At 49.7% G+C, this 14801-nt stretch overlaps 1 protein-coding gene across 3 annotated transcripts in view; it reads right to left on the bottom strand.

Moving 5' to 3' along the window:
• The window catches only part of ctnna1 (catenin (cadherin-associated protein), alpha 1), a 110947-nt gene that overhangs the window by 31006 nt on the left and 65140 nt on the right, over nucleotides 1-14801 (bottom strand). For all 3 annotated transcript variants that reach the window (XM_017484893.3, XM_017484892.3, XM_017484894.3), the window contains exons 8-13: nucleotides 13146-13226; nucleotides 12622-12774; nucleotides 6457-6549; nucleotides 6056-6212; nucleotides 4466-4666; nucleotides 3373-3521 (exon numbers count right to left, since the gene is read on the bottom strand). In XM_017484893.3, coding sequence (XP_017340382.1) covers nucleotides 3373-3521; nucleotides 4466-4666; nucleotides 6056-6212; nucleotides 6457-6549; nucleotides 12622-12774; nucleotides 13146-13226 — 834 coding nt within the window. The remainder of the gene's footprint in view (nucleotides 1-3372; nucleotides 3522-4465; nucleotides 4667-6055; nucleotides 6213-6456; nucleotides 6550-12621; nucleotides 12775-13145; nucleotides 13227-14801) is intronic.

The following is a 14801-nucleotide window of genomic DNA, read 5'->3' as shown; positions in this document are numbered from 1 at the left end:
GAGCGAGGACAGGCAGCACTACTCCGTGCCGGGTATAAATGATCCTGCGAGCGACTGAATTAGTTCTCGGTTCGGTGCGAATGCATCATCTCGGCTAACCGGAGCAGGACTGGACCTCGGGTTTGAGAAATCGGTGCGACAAATGCAGAAAGACGGGCGGGACTGCCAGGGTTCCACTTTACACAGGTCACACTCATCTCTGCACAAATCTCTCACACACACACACACACACACACTCACATAGAGGAGTTACAGGGATAAAAATGACCGCTGGCGCTGCTCCACTGAAGGGGCCGTTATTCCCGATGACGGACCTCCAGTTACGGCCCATGATGCATCTGAGCGGGGACGTCGGATCGCCACTTGGTGATGGAGGAGGTCAGCTTGAGGGGAACAGACATCCCGAGTAAACTCCAGGAAAAACCCTCCATGACTGACTCATATATTCATTTTCATAATGAATGTCATCTTCAACAGCATCCAACATTTACTCCGTGACGCAAATCCGATCGGACCGAGTTTTACAGCCATGTCGCTCTCGCGTCATCTCTACCTAAAGAGAGCAATGCGGCGGCGCTTTAGTCCTTTACTCCGCCCGGCCCTCTCGCCTCCTCGTCCGTCTGCTCGGCTACCGAAGTCTCCACCTTCATACCGACGACACCATCTCGTAGATCAGCGACGAGCCGAGCCTTTCCCGTGACGAGCAACCGCGCCGTACTGCCGCACGGCGTCCTGGTCCGAGGTTTGAATTAGTACGCCGCAGGACGTCTCACTAACGAGACTCACCATGTCCTCCTGCAGCACGATCGCTAACTTTTCCCTGGAAATACATTTAATCGGCTTCAACATGGACGTGTCCTTTAAGGACCGGAAGACGGAACGAGTCCGATGAACGAAAAAAAAAATCAAGCTCGACTATTCTCGAAATCGATTCTCTTTAGATGCGCCGAGCGGCTCATGTCTGATGGGACATCCTAATAAAAGGCCGATTCACGGAGCCACCCAGCGGAAAGGCAGCCTCTGGGCGGTTCTCCAGTACGAGCCGAACCATGGCGGGTCTCTGCAGGGTGCCTCGGGGTCTCGGCTTCACTATTTAACCGATGCGGACGACCACGGGGCAACAGGTCAGAGAGGAACTCCAATACAGGGCTACAGTACGGTTCCCTGTTCACTCTACATAATAAAACAAACTGCTAATTAAGACCTCATTCCTGAAAATCAATTACTTATTATAATGCAAATACAGCATAATTGTTCCCGCTCTCCCTCTCCCGCTCTCCCACTCTGTGCTTCATGAAACTCGAGGCCCCGGTACATTATTAATGAGAGCGCCGGTACTGCTCAGGTGGGTGATTTATCCTGAAATGAGCCGGCGGATAAGGTGAGGCTCCATCCGTCTCACAAATGAAGCAACGTTACGGGGAAGACGCTCAGGCGGGTTTTAACTGTAACGACTCCGATCGGCGATGGAAGCAGGGACGGCTACGGAGGCCAGAAAAAAGAATCAAATTTAAAAAAATAAATAAATAAAAAAAAACAACCACCCTGAGATGTTTACGTAGTGCGCACGCTAATTCGGCTTCCTGTCGCTATAGCGCAGAAGTTCTACTACTTGCTAAAATGCCGAGGACGTCCCTCGCGCAGATCAGATCCCACGCCTCATGGATGCAGAGATCTTAAAAACCCGACTCCAAATCGGTCACGCCCTTTCCTCGCAGCGAGTCTTCTGCCCGCTCGGGCGCTCCTGATCTTTTCCGGGGACTTGTGCTTGTTCCTCCTGTCAGGACTTCTCCGTGTGTGTGTGTGTGTGTGTGTGAGAGAGGTTTAACGCGAGGCCCGCTACTTTAACAATCGTAATGTATGCAGAGGACACCTGTTCGATTAACGTGTCACGCATGTCTGAAATGTTGATCATTAGTTAGTAATAGAGCTACGTGCGCCGCCTCCACACTTCTGCATATACGCTGCACGACGCGGCGTTAATGGGAACGCCGCGTTTTCCCGCCTGACCTAGCGGATCACTCGTGATCGGACTGATTAAGCAAAGCGGCCGAAAGGAAAGGGACGAGGATGAACACGTACCGCTCTCGTCTCTCGCCTTTTTACAAGATGACCGACGTGTCCGGGACGGTGTCTGATGTGTTTACTCTTGGTGCGTTTAATACGCGAGGACTCGTTGAAATCAAAACGCTCCGATAACGGGTTACATGAACGCGCACACGCCTCTCGAGAAGGAAATAACTTCCGGTGAGGAGAAATACGTATTCAGACACGTGTTTTAATAAAGTTCACACATTTGGTGTAAGATAGTTCCGGTTTGTGTAAACGCTTTCACATTTATGCGCACGTGTGAGAGGTGAAGGAAAGAGAGAATGACTGTAACTCTTGGTTCCTGCTGCTTTCAGGTTGTCCTGCGACTCCGTCCTAGCGACTGCTGGCGCCGCTCTTACTTCCGGTATCGCTATTCCGGCGCACCCGGAAATTAGCTCGAGTACAAAACGCTCGCGCTGACCGCGGTCTTCGAGGGACTTCTCGACGCCTCTGTGGCGCCTTCCAATCGAGTGCTGCGTAATCATCTCGTCTGTGAGAACGTTAGGAAGCTCCATCACCTTCGGCATGATCATGAAATCGTCCCAGCCAATGATACGATGCGATATATATATATATAGTAAATTAGAAATGGATACGCGCAGTGGACATACATGAAATAATTTGTAATAAACAAAAAGAAAACAGATAAATAAAAAGTTTAAATGAGTACAAACGGAGCTGTGATTTATTCACTATGAATCAGAGCGACCGAGGATTCTTCAGAAATGAAGACGGTGAGGTTTCCCCCTGAAGTTCCCCTTTTAGCCTCGGAGCTTGTGAATCACGTTAACTTTTTTTAAAAAGGTACACAGAATCCGTCGTTAGCTTCCGATTTAGAAGTATTTGCTGGTATTTTCTCATCCGCAAGCCGCTTTGGATAGACGTGTCTGCTGGATGAATAAACGCAGAAGTCACCGCAAAGTGTGGTTAGGCACTTAAAAAAAATAAATACTTAAATTAAAGTACCGAAATGTTACGCGCCCGTCTCGGCGCTTGTTTACGCTTTCAATATTTCAGTGTTTATCGATTTTCAGCGACGCATTTGAATATTTGATCTCTCTAGCCGACTGGCGTGCTGAATCTTTAAACCGCCGGAAATCTTCGCTTTAATTCAAAGGGGTGGACTGAATTCGACTTGGTGGGGTGGGGGTGGGGGTGGGGTTAAACATGGCGAATGAAAGCTTATAAACGTCTGCACTTGCAGGTGTATTCCTCTACCGCTTTAAACGCCGTATCGAAACGGACGCCATCCGGAGGAAGCGGGATGACGCGCGTGTTTACCCGGATCATGAGCACGGCCTTCCTGATGTCCCTCACGCCGTCGTACACCAGACGGGACGCGTCGATGAACTCGTTCTCGTCCACTGGCTGAGAGTTCGCGCTCAGAGCCTCCACTGCTGCTTCCACCTGCTCGGTGAAGCGTGGCATCACTGCACACACACACACACACACACACACACACACACACACACAAGACCAGAGACGTTAGCAGAGTGCTAAAAACACAAAGATTTGAACAGTTAGTACACCGCAGTGCTGTTGTATTCTCGATTCTGATTGGTCGGAAGCCGGCAGGATGGCTGCTATGACGTCAGCGACGACGGAAACTAACGGAAACTGAGGTATAAGAGGAATAAAACACCGACGGGCAGTTCTAGGAAAATAACCCACATCGGGGCGCTAACAGTAACTCCGCTTCATCGCACTGCCCAGTCATTGATCGTTTTTCCCCCTCAGGCAGGACACCCCCCCCCTTCTGAGCTTCTGATCACGTTGATTTCAAACGCCTGAATTCGACCCGATTAAGAGCCCATTACAGAAGGTGTGTGGGGGAAAAGCGGGTCTAGGTTTCTCTTAATGAACGCGAGTTTAATTCCCGCGGTGCGGACGGGCTGCGGTCAGACGACTCCACGACGACGCCGTGATTTAACGAGGGCCGGCTGGCTGCTGGAGTTTAATGAGCACTCGGGGCGAACTTTTAAATCAATCAGTCACCTCTTAGAGCCAGGAAGAGCAGAAGAAGAGAGTCTTAAAGTCACGGTAACACCTCCGTCACACTCGGCAACTAAAGCCACGGGTAAAAAGAGAGACTGCGGTTCGAGGATTTGTGCTTTACTGAGATCAGACAGACTTGCCGGTTGTTTACGTCTGGAACTCTAGCGGGGTTTAAACAGAGATCACGCGAATGCCTTAAACGTAAAATTTAGGCAGAGTGAGACTGAGGCACGTTGGTGATTTGAGCCACACAGCCCCCTAATTCTGTAAAACTGGGCGCTTGACTCGGCATGCCGTGACCTCAGACGCTTTAGGAACCCGGGGCTACGGATTCTTTCAGACGTCCTCGTATATAGAGTAATCAGCCTGTACCACCGACCTGTATCGGTCAGGAGTTTAGTGGCTTCCAGAACTTTCTCGGTGTACACCCCGGGCTCGTAGTTGTCCATCTCCGAGGTGACGACGTGGACGACGCGGGCGGCTCGTCCTCTGATGGCACCGGCCGTGCGGTCCAGCCCGTCCACGTCCCTCTCCTGCAGAGCGATCACACACTTGTTCACGTCCTCCAGGATGTGGTTCTCTGAAACACGGGACAAAAACCCCAGACAAACCCGGTCAGTGTACGGCCATCAAAACCACGTCACGAAGCTTAACCGCTACGACACCAAACCGATAAAACAAAAACAAACAAACAAGTAAACACACAAGTAAATAAACAGTGAAGGAAAATAATTAGTCGACTGTTTGGATTTTAACACTTCGAGTGTGACGATTATATATTCTTGGGGTTGTACGGCGTTGTCTCTGGCGAGTGTGTAAATAAAAACAAATCAGCAGACTACCATTATAAACAGTACTTATGTCACAATCGTTTAAAACAACGACTGGATTATACCATCTTGGGGTTTATTTGTTGTACGCTCGTGGTAAATATCTACTTATTTTCTCATCTGGTTCCGCACGATTTTTCAGTTAGAACGCGACGTTATCTGATCAGAAAAAGTTTTCGAGCCGTCTCGCTTAAAAGCTCGTGCGCTTCATGACACGTGAGCGCGTGCAGGCCGATACGACGCTGACCTTCCACGCCTCGTACGTACTGCGCTCATTTCACCGCTACTAATCTCTCGAGTGCATCAATCCCGCTAAATATTCCAGCTCGTCCGGCATCTTCGCAAACATAAAGGGCCGTCGATACCGATCGCCCGCTTTTGTCTGCGCGCCCGGAGAGGCTAATCGAGCGCTCCGTGCGCTGTAAACGCGTTCGGAAGGGCTTTAAGGAGCTGACTAGACACGAGTGCGATCGTTACTCAGAGCCCAGAGAAGAAGAATTACAGGCCGACTCAATCTACTTAATTGCTCTTAAAAGCACTTTCTCCACGGACGCTGATCGAGAACCGGACGTCTATTGTGCTCCTGTGTAGCGAGAATCATTTCTACTAACGCGGGGAAGAAGGAGAGGAGAGGAGGGGAAGGTCGGACGCGTCACATATCAAGCAGCCGCGATTATAACCCTGAGAGACGACACCGAGTGGAACCTGCGGAACCACGTCCGCGGCCCGTCTTGACGCGCGCACATCCGCATCCCGAACCGTCTCGTCACACCTCGGATCGGCCAGGCGGCGTCGGATCCTTTTTCTATAGCGGCAGATCCGATGCATTATTAAACCGGCGCGCTCGTCCTACACGGCACGGTTGCTACGGTAACGGCTCACCCGAGGTTTCCTGTGAGGACGGTCACTTTAGGAACTTTAAGCCGAATACGGAAACGGGAATCTTTCAGCATGAGAGTCGTGACGGCGTTTGATGAGACGGCTCTACCTGGACGAGATGCTTCAGGAAGTATGCTTTATGAGATTTAAAAAGAATGAAAAGAAAATAAATAAATAAATATATGATCGCGCCTGAACGCCACGATGAGAAATAAAAGCTATAAACCCGTCACCACGCTCGACGACGGCGGGATGCTTACCGGATACAGACAGGAAGTCGTCGATGGAGGTGATGTCGTCGACGGCGTCCGTGAGCACGCGCACCTGCTTCTCCCACTGCTCCTTAAACAGATCCATGTTATCTTGGGCCACCTTGCTGTTGGGTTTGGCAGCCAGAGCCAGCGCTGCATTAATCACCTAAAATTGAGACCAATTAAGAGCGATGACGGTGCCGCTCGAGCGATAAAAAGGTCCGAAGAGACGGAATCTGCGTGACGACGTTAGTATTTATTCGGCGTGTCTTTTTAAAAAATTTTTTATACCCTCCAAACAATAATCCGCCGTGTACGATAGAAAAGCAAAGATCTGTTCATCATGATGAACAGAGGTAATGGAAGTGTGTGTGTGTGTGTGTGTGTGTGTGGGGACGTGGAAAGGATACCTGAGGACACAGGGTCTCCAGCTGCATGGCGGCCATGCGCACCAGCTTCACGCCCTCCTCGTTGTTGGAGATGGAGCAGGCCAAGTTGGCGACCTACGGTACAGAAACACTCGTTACACAAAGAGGATCGAGAGCGTACAAGACCGCGAGCACGCGGGAGTTAAGATGTAAAACCCGAGACGCGACCCGGCTTCCTGGGTTTTTAAAAAAAAAAAAATAAATAAAAAAAAAAAAAAACACCCGCCCCCCTTCTCCGAGAGCAGCGCGTTTCCAGTAATTCACCCGGCTGAATGGATGACGGTTTCAGCTAGAGAGACTTCAGTGATTAAATCACCGCTCTGCCACACAGCTGCTACGGTCACTGTCCACAAAGCCAGCAGAAGGAACGCTGAGGCAAGCAGGAGCTGTTGCTGCTGGCAAGCGTTCACCGCTGGAGAGTAAATTCTTTCACGTCGAGTTCCAACGCAGCCAACATGTGCTTGCCCCCCCCCCCAAAAATTTTTTTTTAAATAATAATAATAAAAAAACACCCCACACACCTTGTGTTTGCCAAGTCAAGAGAAGACTGGTCAAATTTACTTGAGTGAACACAGACCCTCGGTGTTTCTTGGCGTCGGACGGTTTGCGCATGATAAACGAGCTCCTCAATCAAAGCGGTAATCGTGGTCCGAAGCGGCCCGTAGGAGGAGGCGGACACGTTCGTTAAAATCCCTTCGGCATTTAAAATAAATAAATAAAATAAATAAATAAAAAATTCAGCCAAAAACGCACTCCCAAACAATGACTGTGAAATGACTGGGCTCGCGGGGAAAATGGGTCAAACGTCTGATAAACAAACACGAGCAGCCAACGGAATCCTGGGAAAGCGCTCAATCTTTCAGCGTGACTCACCTGAGGGAAACGTCCGTGAACGGACGACGTACCATTCGAGGAGAGAAAAAGAAAGCGCTTCGCACGCACGCACGCACGCACGCACGCACGTCCGTCGATAACGCAGAAAAGCTGATCGACGGAGAACGACGACGACGACGACCGAGCACTCGGGCGGCCGGTTCAATCAAGAGACGAGACGTACGAGACCGGGATACGACTGACCGAGTGTGTGTGGGCTGCGAGTAAGCACCAGCTGTGCAGCGCTGCCTGCCTTCATGCCTTTTCACCGACAGAAATACGGACAACTGCAGTCACCCGGGGGACGAGCTGCAAAACAAAAACGCAACAGCAAATCAGAAATGAATGAATGAATAAATAAATAAATAAGCGACAGGCGACTTAAAAAAAAACAACATGACGGTAAAGCTCGATATTCAGAAAGATGGCAGCGAATTGAAAGACGTGACGGGCAAAAATCCAGAGACGCGACGAGCAGTTTCAGAGATGGCCTTTAGATATTTACAGGGAGGGGTGCAGTCACGCCGATTAGTCTCCGATTCTGATCCATCAAGAAGCAGATGCCCAGACGTCCCCGCGAGAGCCGTCACGGCTGAAACCGTAACCATCACAGCGGGCCGCTGTTCTAGAAGATTCTCCCGACGTGAGAACCGAGCACCGTTTAATTCTCGCCCACTGCTCGAGTCGATCCAAAGTGACTGACGCGGCACGCTCGCGAACCCCGTTTCAAACCGACTAGCCGATGCCATAAAGAACGAGTCTAGTCCCCGTGGCCTCGGCTTTAAAGCCACGGAAACGTTCTCGGACCCCTAAAGGGTACTTGCGCTGTTCGTTTAAGCGGTGGGGTTATTTCCTTTCATGTCTGAAGAGCTGCTCCTTCCGGATCAGCTACCTTACATCTTCCAGCACTTAAGGAAAGTGTTCTCAAATCAACGCTCAAGTGCCGCGTACGATCTACGCCCGCCCCACGCTCGTGGAGACGCTGCACGTGTTCGCGTGATCATTAGGGGGAGGACGAGCAAGACGTTAAACCGCGACACCTGAATATCATCAGCGTATGAATCGGCATATTCCCCTCACAGATTAATCGGGAGGTGAATGACCGCGGTGAGAGCGCCTGACGGGACTCGAACCCACACGTGTGGAAATGCTAAGAAAACAGTCTAACCACTAAGCCACCCCCCCCCCCCCCCCCCCCCCCAATCCCTGTAATAAAATGAATCATCTTAATTCTCTCCAACACACACGACAAAACGAACAATCAGGACCTGCCCAAACTTGGACAGCATAAGGACTACACGTTTACACATCCCTTACAGTCGCCATACATCCCCCCTACGCCAGTAGCTCGTCACGCAAGATCTTCAGGCTAGCCGATTTAGTTTCCAGGTTAGAGTCACGCTGGAGTTCCTCCTTGCCTGCTGAAACAGGCATATATGTGTGTACGCATGCAGATGACTGGATGGCAGGTTCACACACATAGGGAGAGCAGACTGTCCATAGTGGTGATGTATACAGGTCTCGAGTGCGCCGAGGAATGATGATAATAATAATAATAATAATAATAATAATAATAATAATAATAAAGGAGAAAAAGCCTGGCTCTGGGTTCTCCCTCCTGGAAGGAAGTTTCTGCAGGGAAGGTGCTCGAAGGCATCATTCAGAAGCACAATAAGAGCAAATCAACACCAGCACGCTGTTCAATTTCAGCTTGCCGTCCCCCACCCTCCCCCCACCCTTCACAGAGCCTCCTCTGACCGCTGCGTCTCGTACAAAGAACATTTACAGCTGCATCTGACAACGCGCCTGAGCAAAAAAAAAAAAAAAAAAAAAAAAAAGTCGCCGCCGCTTTCGACCGTCCTTTTGTCTCTTTCGTGCGAGAAAAACAAAAAGACGGGAAAAACTCCTTCCTGGTTACAGCCGTGCCGCGGCGAGCGGGCGGATCCGAAGCCTGCGCTGCAGACTTAATTAAATCGGCTGCCAATCGAATTAAGGAAACAATAATAATAATAATAATAATAATAATAATAATAATAATAAGACAAATTCGAATGCGACTCGCTGAAGTAACGGGTAGAACACGAGCGTCCGGCGGCACCGCCGCTGTTCGGTGAAGAGATGCGGAACGTGCAGGGCTCAGGGCGTACGGAGTTTATTTTCCATCCCTGCGGCAGGAGAACTACAAACGGTGAAAGGAAATAAATAAATAAGTGTTGATAGACAGGAAGGCCCATGACGGAAAGTGTGAATATATTTCCCGTTTAAATAAATAAATAAATAAATAAATAAATAAAGTTGCGGTCGGTCTTTCTATAGGGACTACTGATAAATAAACAATTACAAACTGAGTGCGGAGCAGGTAAAAAACATCTTTCTGACTCGGGATCTATAGGTGTGTGGGGAAGCATGCACACACACACACACACACACACACACACACACGCGCCGCACGGTGTGTGTGTTTTAATCCTGCTACTGGACTCGGGCTGCTGCAGGCGACCCAGCTGCAGTCAGCACATCATAAGTTGGATCTGCAGAAACACTTAAGCTCCCGGCGAGTGTGGGGCCTCTACTTGACGCCCCCCGTGTTTTTCCATCACTTTTCCGTTCGGTTCTCAAAACGCTGACTCACCCGTGCTCGACCTCCTGCGGGAAACGGGACGCTAGCAAATGTCACAGGCTATTCCCGGTCTCACAGGCCACGCCCACTCAGGCCACAGAGCGAGCGAGAACTTTAGTCTACGGAGACGGCCTCGGGCTTCGGGCCGGTGAAAAGGTCGCGGTCTGATCGATTCCGCCATGCGCCGGAAGGGTGCGATCTGATCTAAAGCAAGGTCGCGCCGTTCGTTTTGCAAACGGACTAAAATAAATCGCGTGCAAACAACCGCGCGTATCCTGCGACGGCGGCGACCGTCCGTGATAAACGGCAACAACGAGACACGGCCGCAACGGGACCCCCTCGGCAACAAACACCTGCAGGGACAAAACGCGACGAGGCCGGAACCGGAAAACAAAACAACCGCAATAAATGCGGCAACGACCGTAATAAACCGCAACAGTGCGCAGCTGAAGGAGCAACTGCAACGAGAACAGAAACAACCACAATAACAAATGCAACAACTGCTGCAACAGGCATAACAACCTGCAACAAAAAAAACTGCAAGAAACGAACAACAGATGCAACAACCACAACAAGAACCAGATCAACACACACGACATCCGTAAACACAAACCCACCAACAACCACCACTATCCAACCTTCACCAACCACCATCATCCAACCACCAGAACAACGCTACTAACGGCTAAACGTGGATCTCGGGTCAGTTTTGTAAAAACTGATACTAAAAGAAAACAAGCATGAATGTCCCCGAGGCAACATTACAGTGTACTCAGTGTCGTACACTGAGTACATACACACCATAAAATACACGCGTTATGTCCTCACACGCCTCCAGCCCCCGGGACAGCATTATGTACTAAAACCCTACTAATTAAAATTTTTTTATAATGAATTAATTTTTTTAAAGCAAAAAAAAAAAAAAAAAAAAAAAAAAAAAAAAAAGACAAAGCAGCAAGCTGAAGCAGCCATTACACAGATGGAAGAGCTCGCCTGTCCCGCTCACGTCGGCTCCGGTTTCTTGTTTGTGGTCACAGTGAGAAACTCAATGTCCTAGTGTTGAGACAATGAACAGTTCCCTCGAGACGCCACTTAACCTTGGCTACAGGGTAGATTTTGCTCCTCCGGCTGAGGCTTAAAAATTGGATCCGTGGTCGTGACTGCCCATACAAATGTGGTGATTTGTGCGGCTGGCGCAGTGCAGGCCTCCAGGATTCGCTACAGTGCCGCCATAAAAACCGCACGCTTCTCGGCTCGGGCGCCGCGTCGCACGGAGGAAACCCACGGCGACGCGCGCGCGAAGAGGTCACGGTTCGCACGCAGATCAAGTGGGCCGTGATGGGAAATTAGCGCGGGTGATCGCAGCAGGAGCGCTCCTAATGGAGCTCGGACGTCATCCCGACTCGTTTGATTTCATCTCCGCGTTAATCGTTATGGAATTATCCGCCCTCGGGGAACGTTTCCGTTTGAACGACCTCGGGTTAAGAGTCACGGTCACGCACTCCGAGCCGACGGCAATTCAATCACCTAACCGAAGACGATCCAAACCGGGTGTACGGCGCGGAAGACGTGGCCAAGACACGTTCGGGCTAAACCGAAACCTCTCGCTTTCTCAGGAAAACAACCCCGCCCCCAGGCCCACATACAACCCCGCCCCCAGGCACGCTCATTAGCAATTCAGCAGTTAATCAGAGTTGTATCACTAGCTAACATGAGCTAATACTAACTAGCTAACAAACACGTTAGAGGCTGCTAGTTAAGTTTGCAGTTATCTGTAGTCAGGATAATCACGGGCTGTTTTCTAGAACGTTTGTAAAACAAAAATGAAGGTTAAAAGGTGTATTTTATTCCTTGTACGAATAACCTGTAAGTTATGTAGAACCTGATTTAAAAAAAAAATAATAATAATAATAATAATAATAATAATAATAATAATAATAAATAAATACAAAACAATGGATTAAGTTATGGCCTTGGAGAAGAGAAAGATAAATAAATAAAGTCGGCGAGAAAATTCGTTTGGAACATGTGGTTCCGGTCCAGAACGCTGGTTTGTGTTTGGATACGCCTCCTGTCAGTCATTTTATAGACACTGTACTCTACTGGCCACAGGATATCCTGGGGCGGAGCTACACGGACATGGGCAGGAAGCATTGTGTAGACGTGTAGACATAAAGGACCCGGTGAGCACGGGACGGCCCGACGTCATCTTCAGAGCCGACTACTACGAGAAAAAAAAAAGTAGAACGGTTTATAAACCCGGCAATAAAAACTTTTGAATCTCGTGAAGGAAAACGTTCACGTTGGTGGTTTAATTAAGGTCATAATTACAGCAGACGGCAATTAGGAGACATTTTATTTAATCCGGGCTCATTTCTGTTTCGTTCTGCGCTTAAAAAGGGTTTCTCTCTGAAACGGCACGCTTCCAAGAGACGGATCCTTTTTTAAAAAAAAAAAAAAAAAAAAAAAACACCCCCGAAAGCGCTGCTCCATAAATAGAGGATGAACAGGTGTTGGAGACGAAGTAATTTCTCATTTCACTTCCTCCACGGAGCAGGAGGACGGCGAGTGCTTAAATCACGGCCTAGACCGTTCGCTTTGTAGTGCGCATCTAGGAGGTTTGAGCGTGCACCGGTGAAGGAGAGCGTTCCTACCTCGATCAGCTTGTTGGCGTGCTCGCGGAAAACCTGGGCGTAGTCCTTCACCTCCTTCTCGTTCCCGTTTTTGGCGGCTTCGATGAGGACCAGCAGGGGAACGTTGGTCTCCAAAAACGAGTCGGACACGTGGTCCATCACGGCCTTCCTCAGCTAAAAACCAAACACACACACACACACACACACACACACACACACACACACACACACGATGATTGAGAGGTTTATAAAAATGCAAAACGTCACATGACCGAAACACACGGAACCATTTAAATGATGGCTGTGTGCTATTACAGGAAAATAATCAAGGTCGTGTAGCTATGGTAACCACCCCAAAGTGTTGCTTCGTTCCTCTTACACATCACTTTACAATATAGGTCGAGAGATCAATCACACGCCATCTAATAAAATATAAGCATCGACACGTTCCGGCCAATCAGAACCGAGAATTCGACAGCGCCGTGGTATGAACGTGTGATTGGATCGAGGGGAGAAAAGATCGAGTGTGAGAGCGTTAAACAAACCTGTCTGCGCAGATCTCTGGTCTTCTTGGTCATCCGGTCGATGGCCGTGTTCAGAGCGTCGCTCCTCTCCTTGCGTCCGGCCTGGGAGACGAGACGGAAAAAGGGAAACGCGTTAGGGATCGGCGCATGATGTCACGTCGACGTGACCGCTCACATCAACAACGGTGAGAATCACTGCGACTTTCAATACGCTCACAGTAGTGTTACCTGTACGGGAAAACCTCTAACGCGGGCCGTCGGATGACGGTGGACACATCTTAAACGCGACGCTGACTGGCTAGCTTGAGGCTAATAAAACACACGCGTTCACGGAGACGTCCATGCTGTAAAATTTCAAAATAAACACGTTTACACTTTCCACGAGTCCAGTCTGGATGCGAAACGGACGCGTTAGAGAAGAAATCGGCACAATAAAAAAATAAACTGAACAGATATAGTGATAGAAGAGAAGTCTCTTACACGTTTGACTCTGTGGGTCATTTCCCCGCCTGGATTCCCCGCCTTGCCGTGCGTTTTAAACCTGGCTCCGCTCACCTCGCAAGCGGTGGATTTAGCCGTTAAACTACACGTTTATTATCCTGCTGTATTTAAGCATGTTCTGCTCTGTAGCCAGTCCTCTGAGGGAGAGGTGTTTGTTTAGCGAATTTCTCTCCAAGTCCCTTTAGCGCAGCGAAGCACACACCTGCCAGTCAGTTCTGGAGCCGGCGGAGCTGCTTATGAGGTGTGCGCCGTCCTCTGATGAGCTTCTTGAGGGACAGGATGATGAGAGACAGCGGGAACAGTGCCGGTCGTGGTAGACGGGCTCGAAGAGAGGTGCACGGATTCCTCAAACGGAAGGCGTTCCGGCGCCGCCGCTCAGACCGAGACTCTCCTTCAGCATGATGAGGAACGTGACGGGCGTGAGCGAGTGACTGGAGTGGACCGTTACGGATATAGTACGGCGTCTGGTGAGCGGCGGAAGGGGATTGAGCCTTTCACACAGGATCTCCTCACCAACCCCGAAAGCGTAACTGCGGGGCGCGATCCGATTCGGAGGGTAATACTGAGACGTGCCCGACGACGATTTCCGGGGAAGGAGACCGCGCGGGAAAGAAAAAAACACCGGTGGTACATCCGATAATCGTCTCCACAGGCCGAATCACGAGCCGTTACTTCCAAATCGATTCTCCTGCAAGACGGCCGTCTTAATTGGGCGAGCGCTAGCCTCCTCACACTTACTTAGCAGATGTTTTCACACAGTTAAGCGTGATCAAATAGAGCCTGTCCATAGGGGACGCACGCCTCTCCCTCTCTCTCCCTCTCTCGAATGAATAAACACACGGCAAAATAGATAGGACACATTTTAAAAATCCTCCCTAAGAAACGGGGGAAATATCCTGAGTTAATGAACGGAGGAAAACGTAGCGTTCCTTGTACTGGCGGTGAACGTCGGCTGAATATTTCAGCCTGGGTGTCCGTTACGTCTCGTACTACATCTGCCACGAGTCTGCAAAGCCGACGAGATTTTTGACGACGTTGTACACTCGAGGTTATTTGCAAAGGCATCATCTCTCTACCTCTCCCTCTCATAACCCGCAAGATCTGTATCTGGCCATTTAAACAAAAAAAAAAAAAAAAACACAAGAGCACCTGCTCTCGAGGTCCTGATGCACACCT

Source organism: Ictalurus punctatus, chromosome 14, assembly GCF_001660625.3.
Source record: "Ictalurus punctatus breed USDA103 chromosome 14, Coco_2.0, whole genome shotgun sequence".
Lineage (NCBI taxonomy): Eukaryota > Metazoa > Chordata > Actinopteri > Siluriformes > Ictaluridae > Ictalurus > Ictalurus punctatus.
The sequence above is the reverse complement of the archived record's forward strand: the minus strand, read 5'-3'. Positions and strand labels throughout refer to the sequence as shown.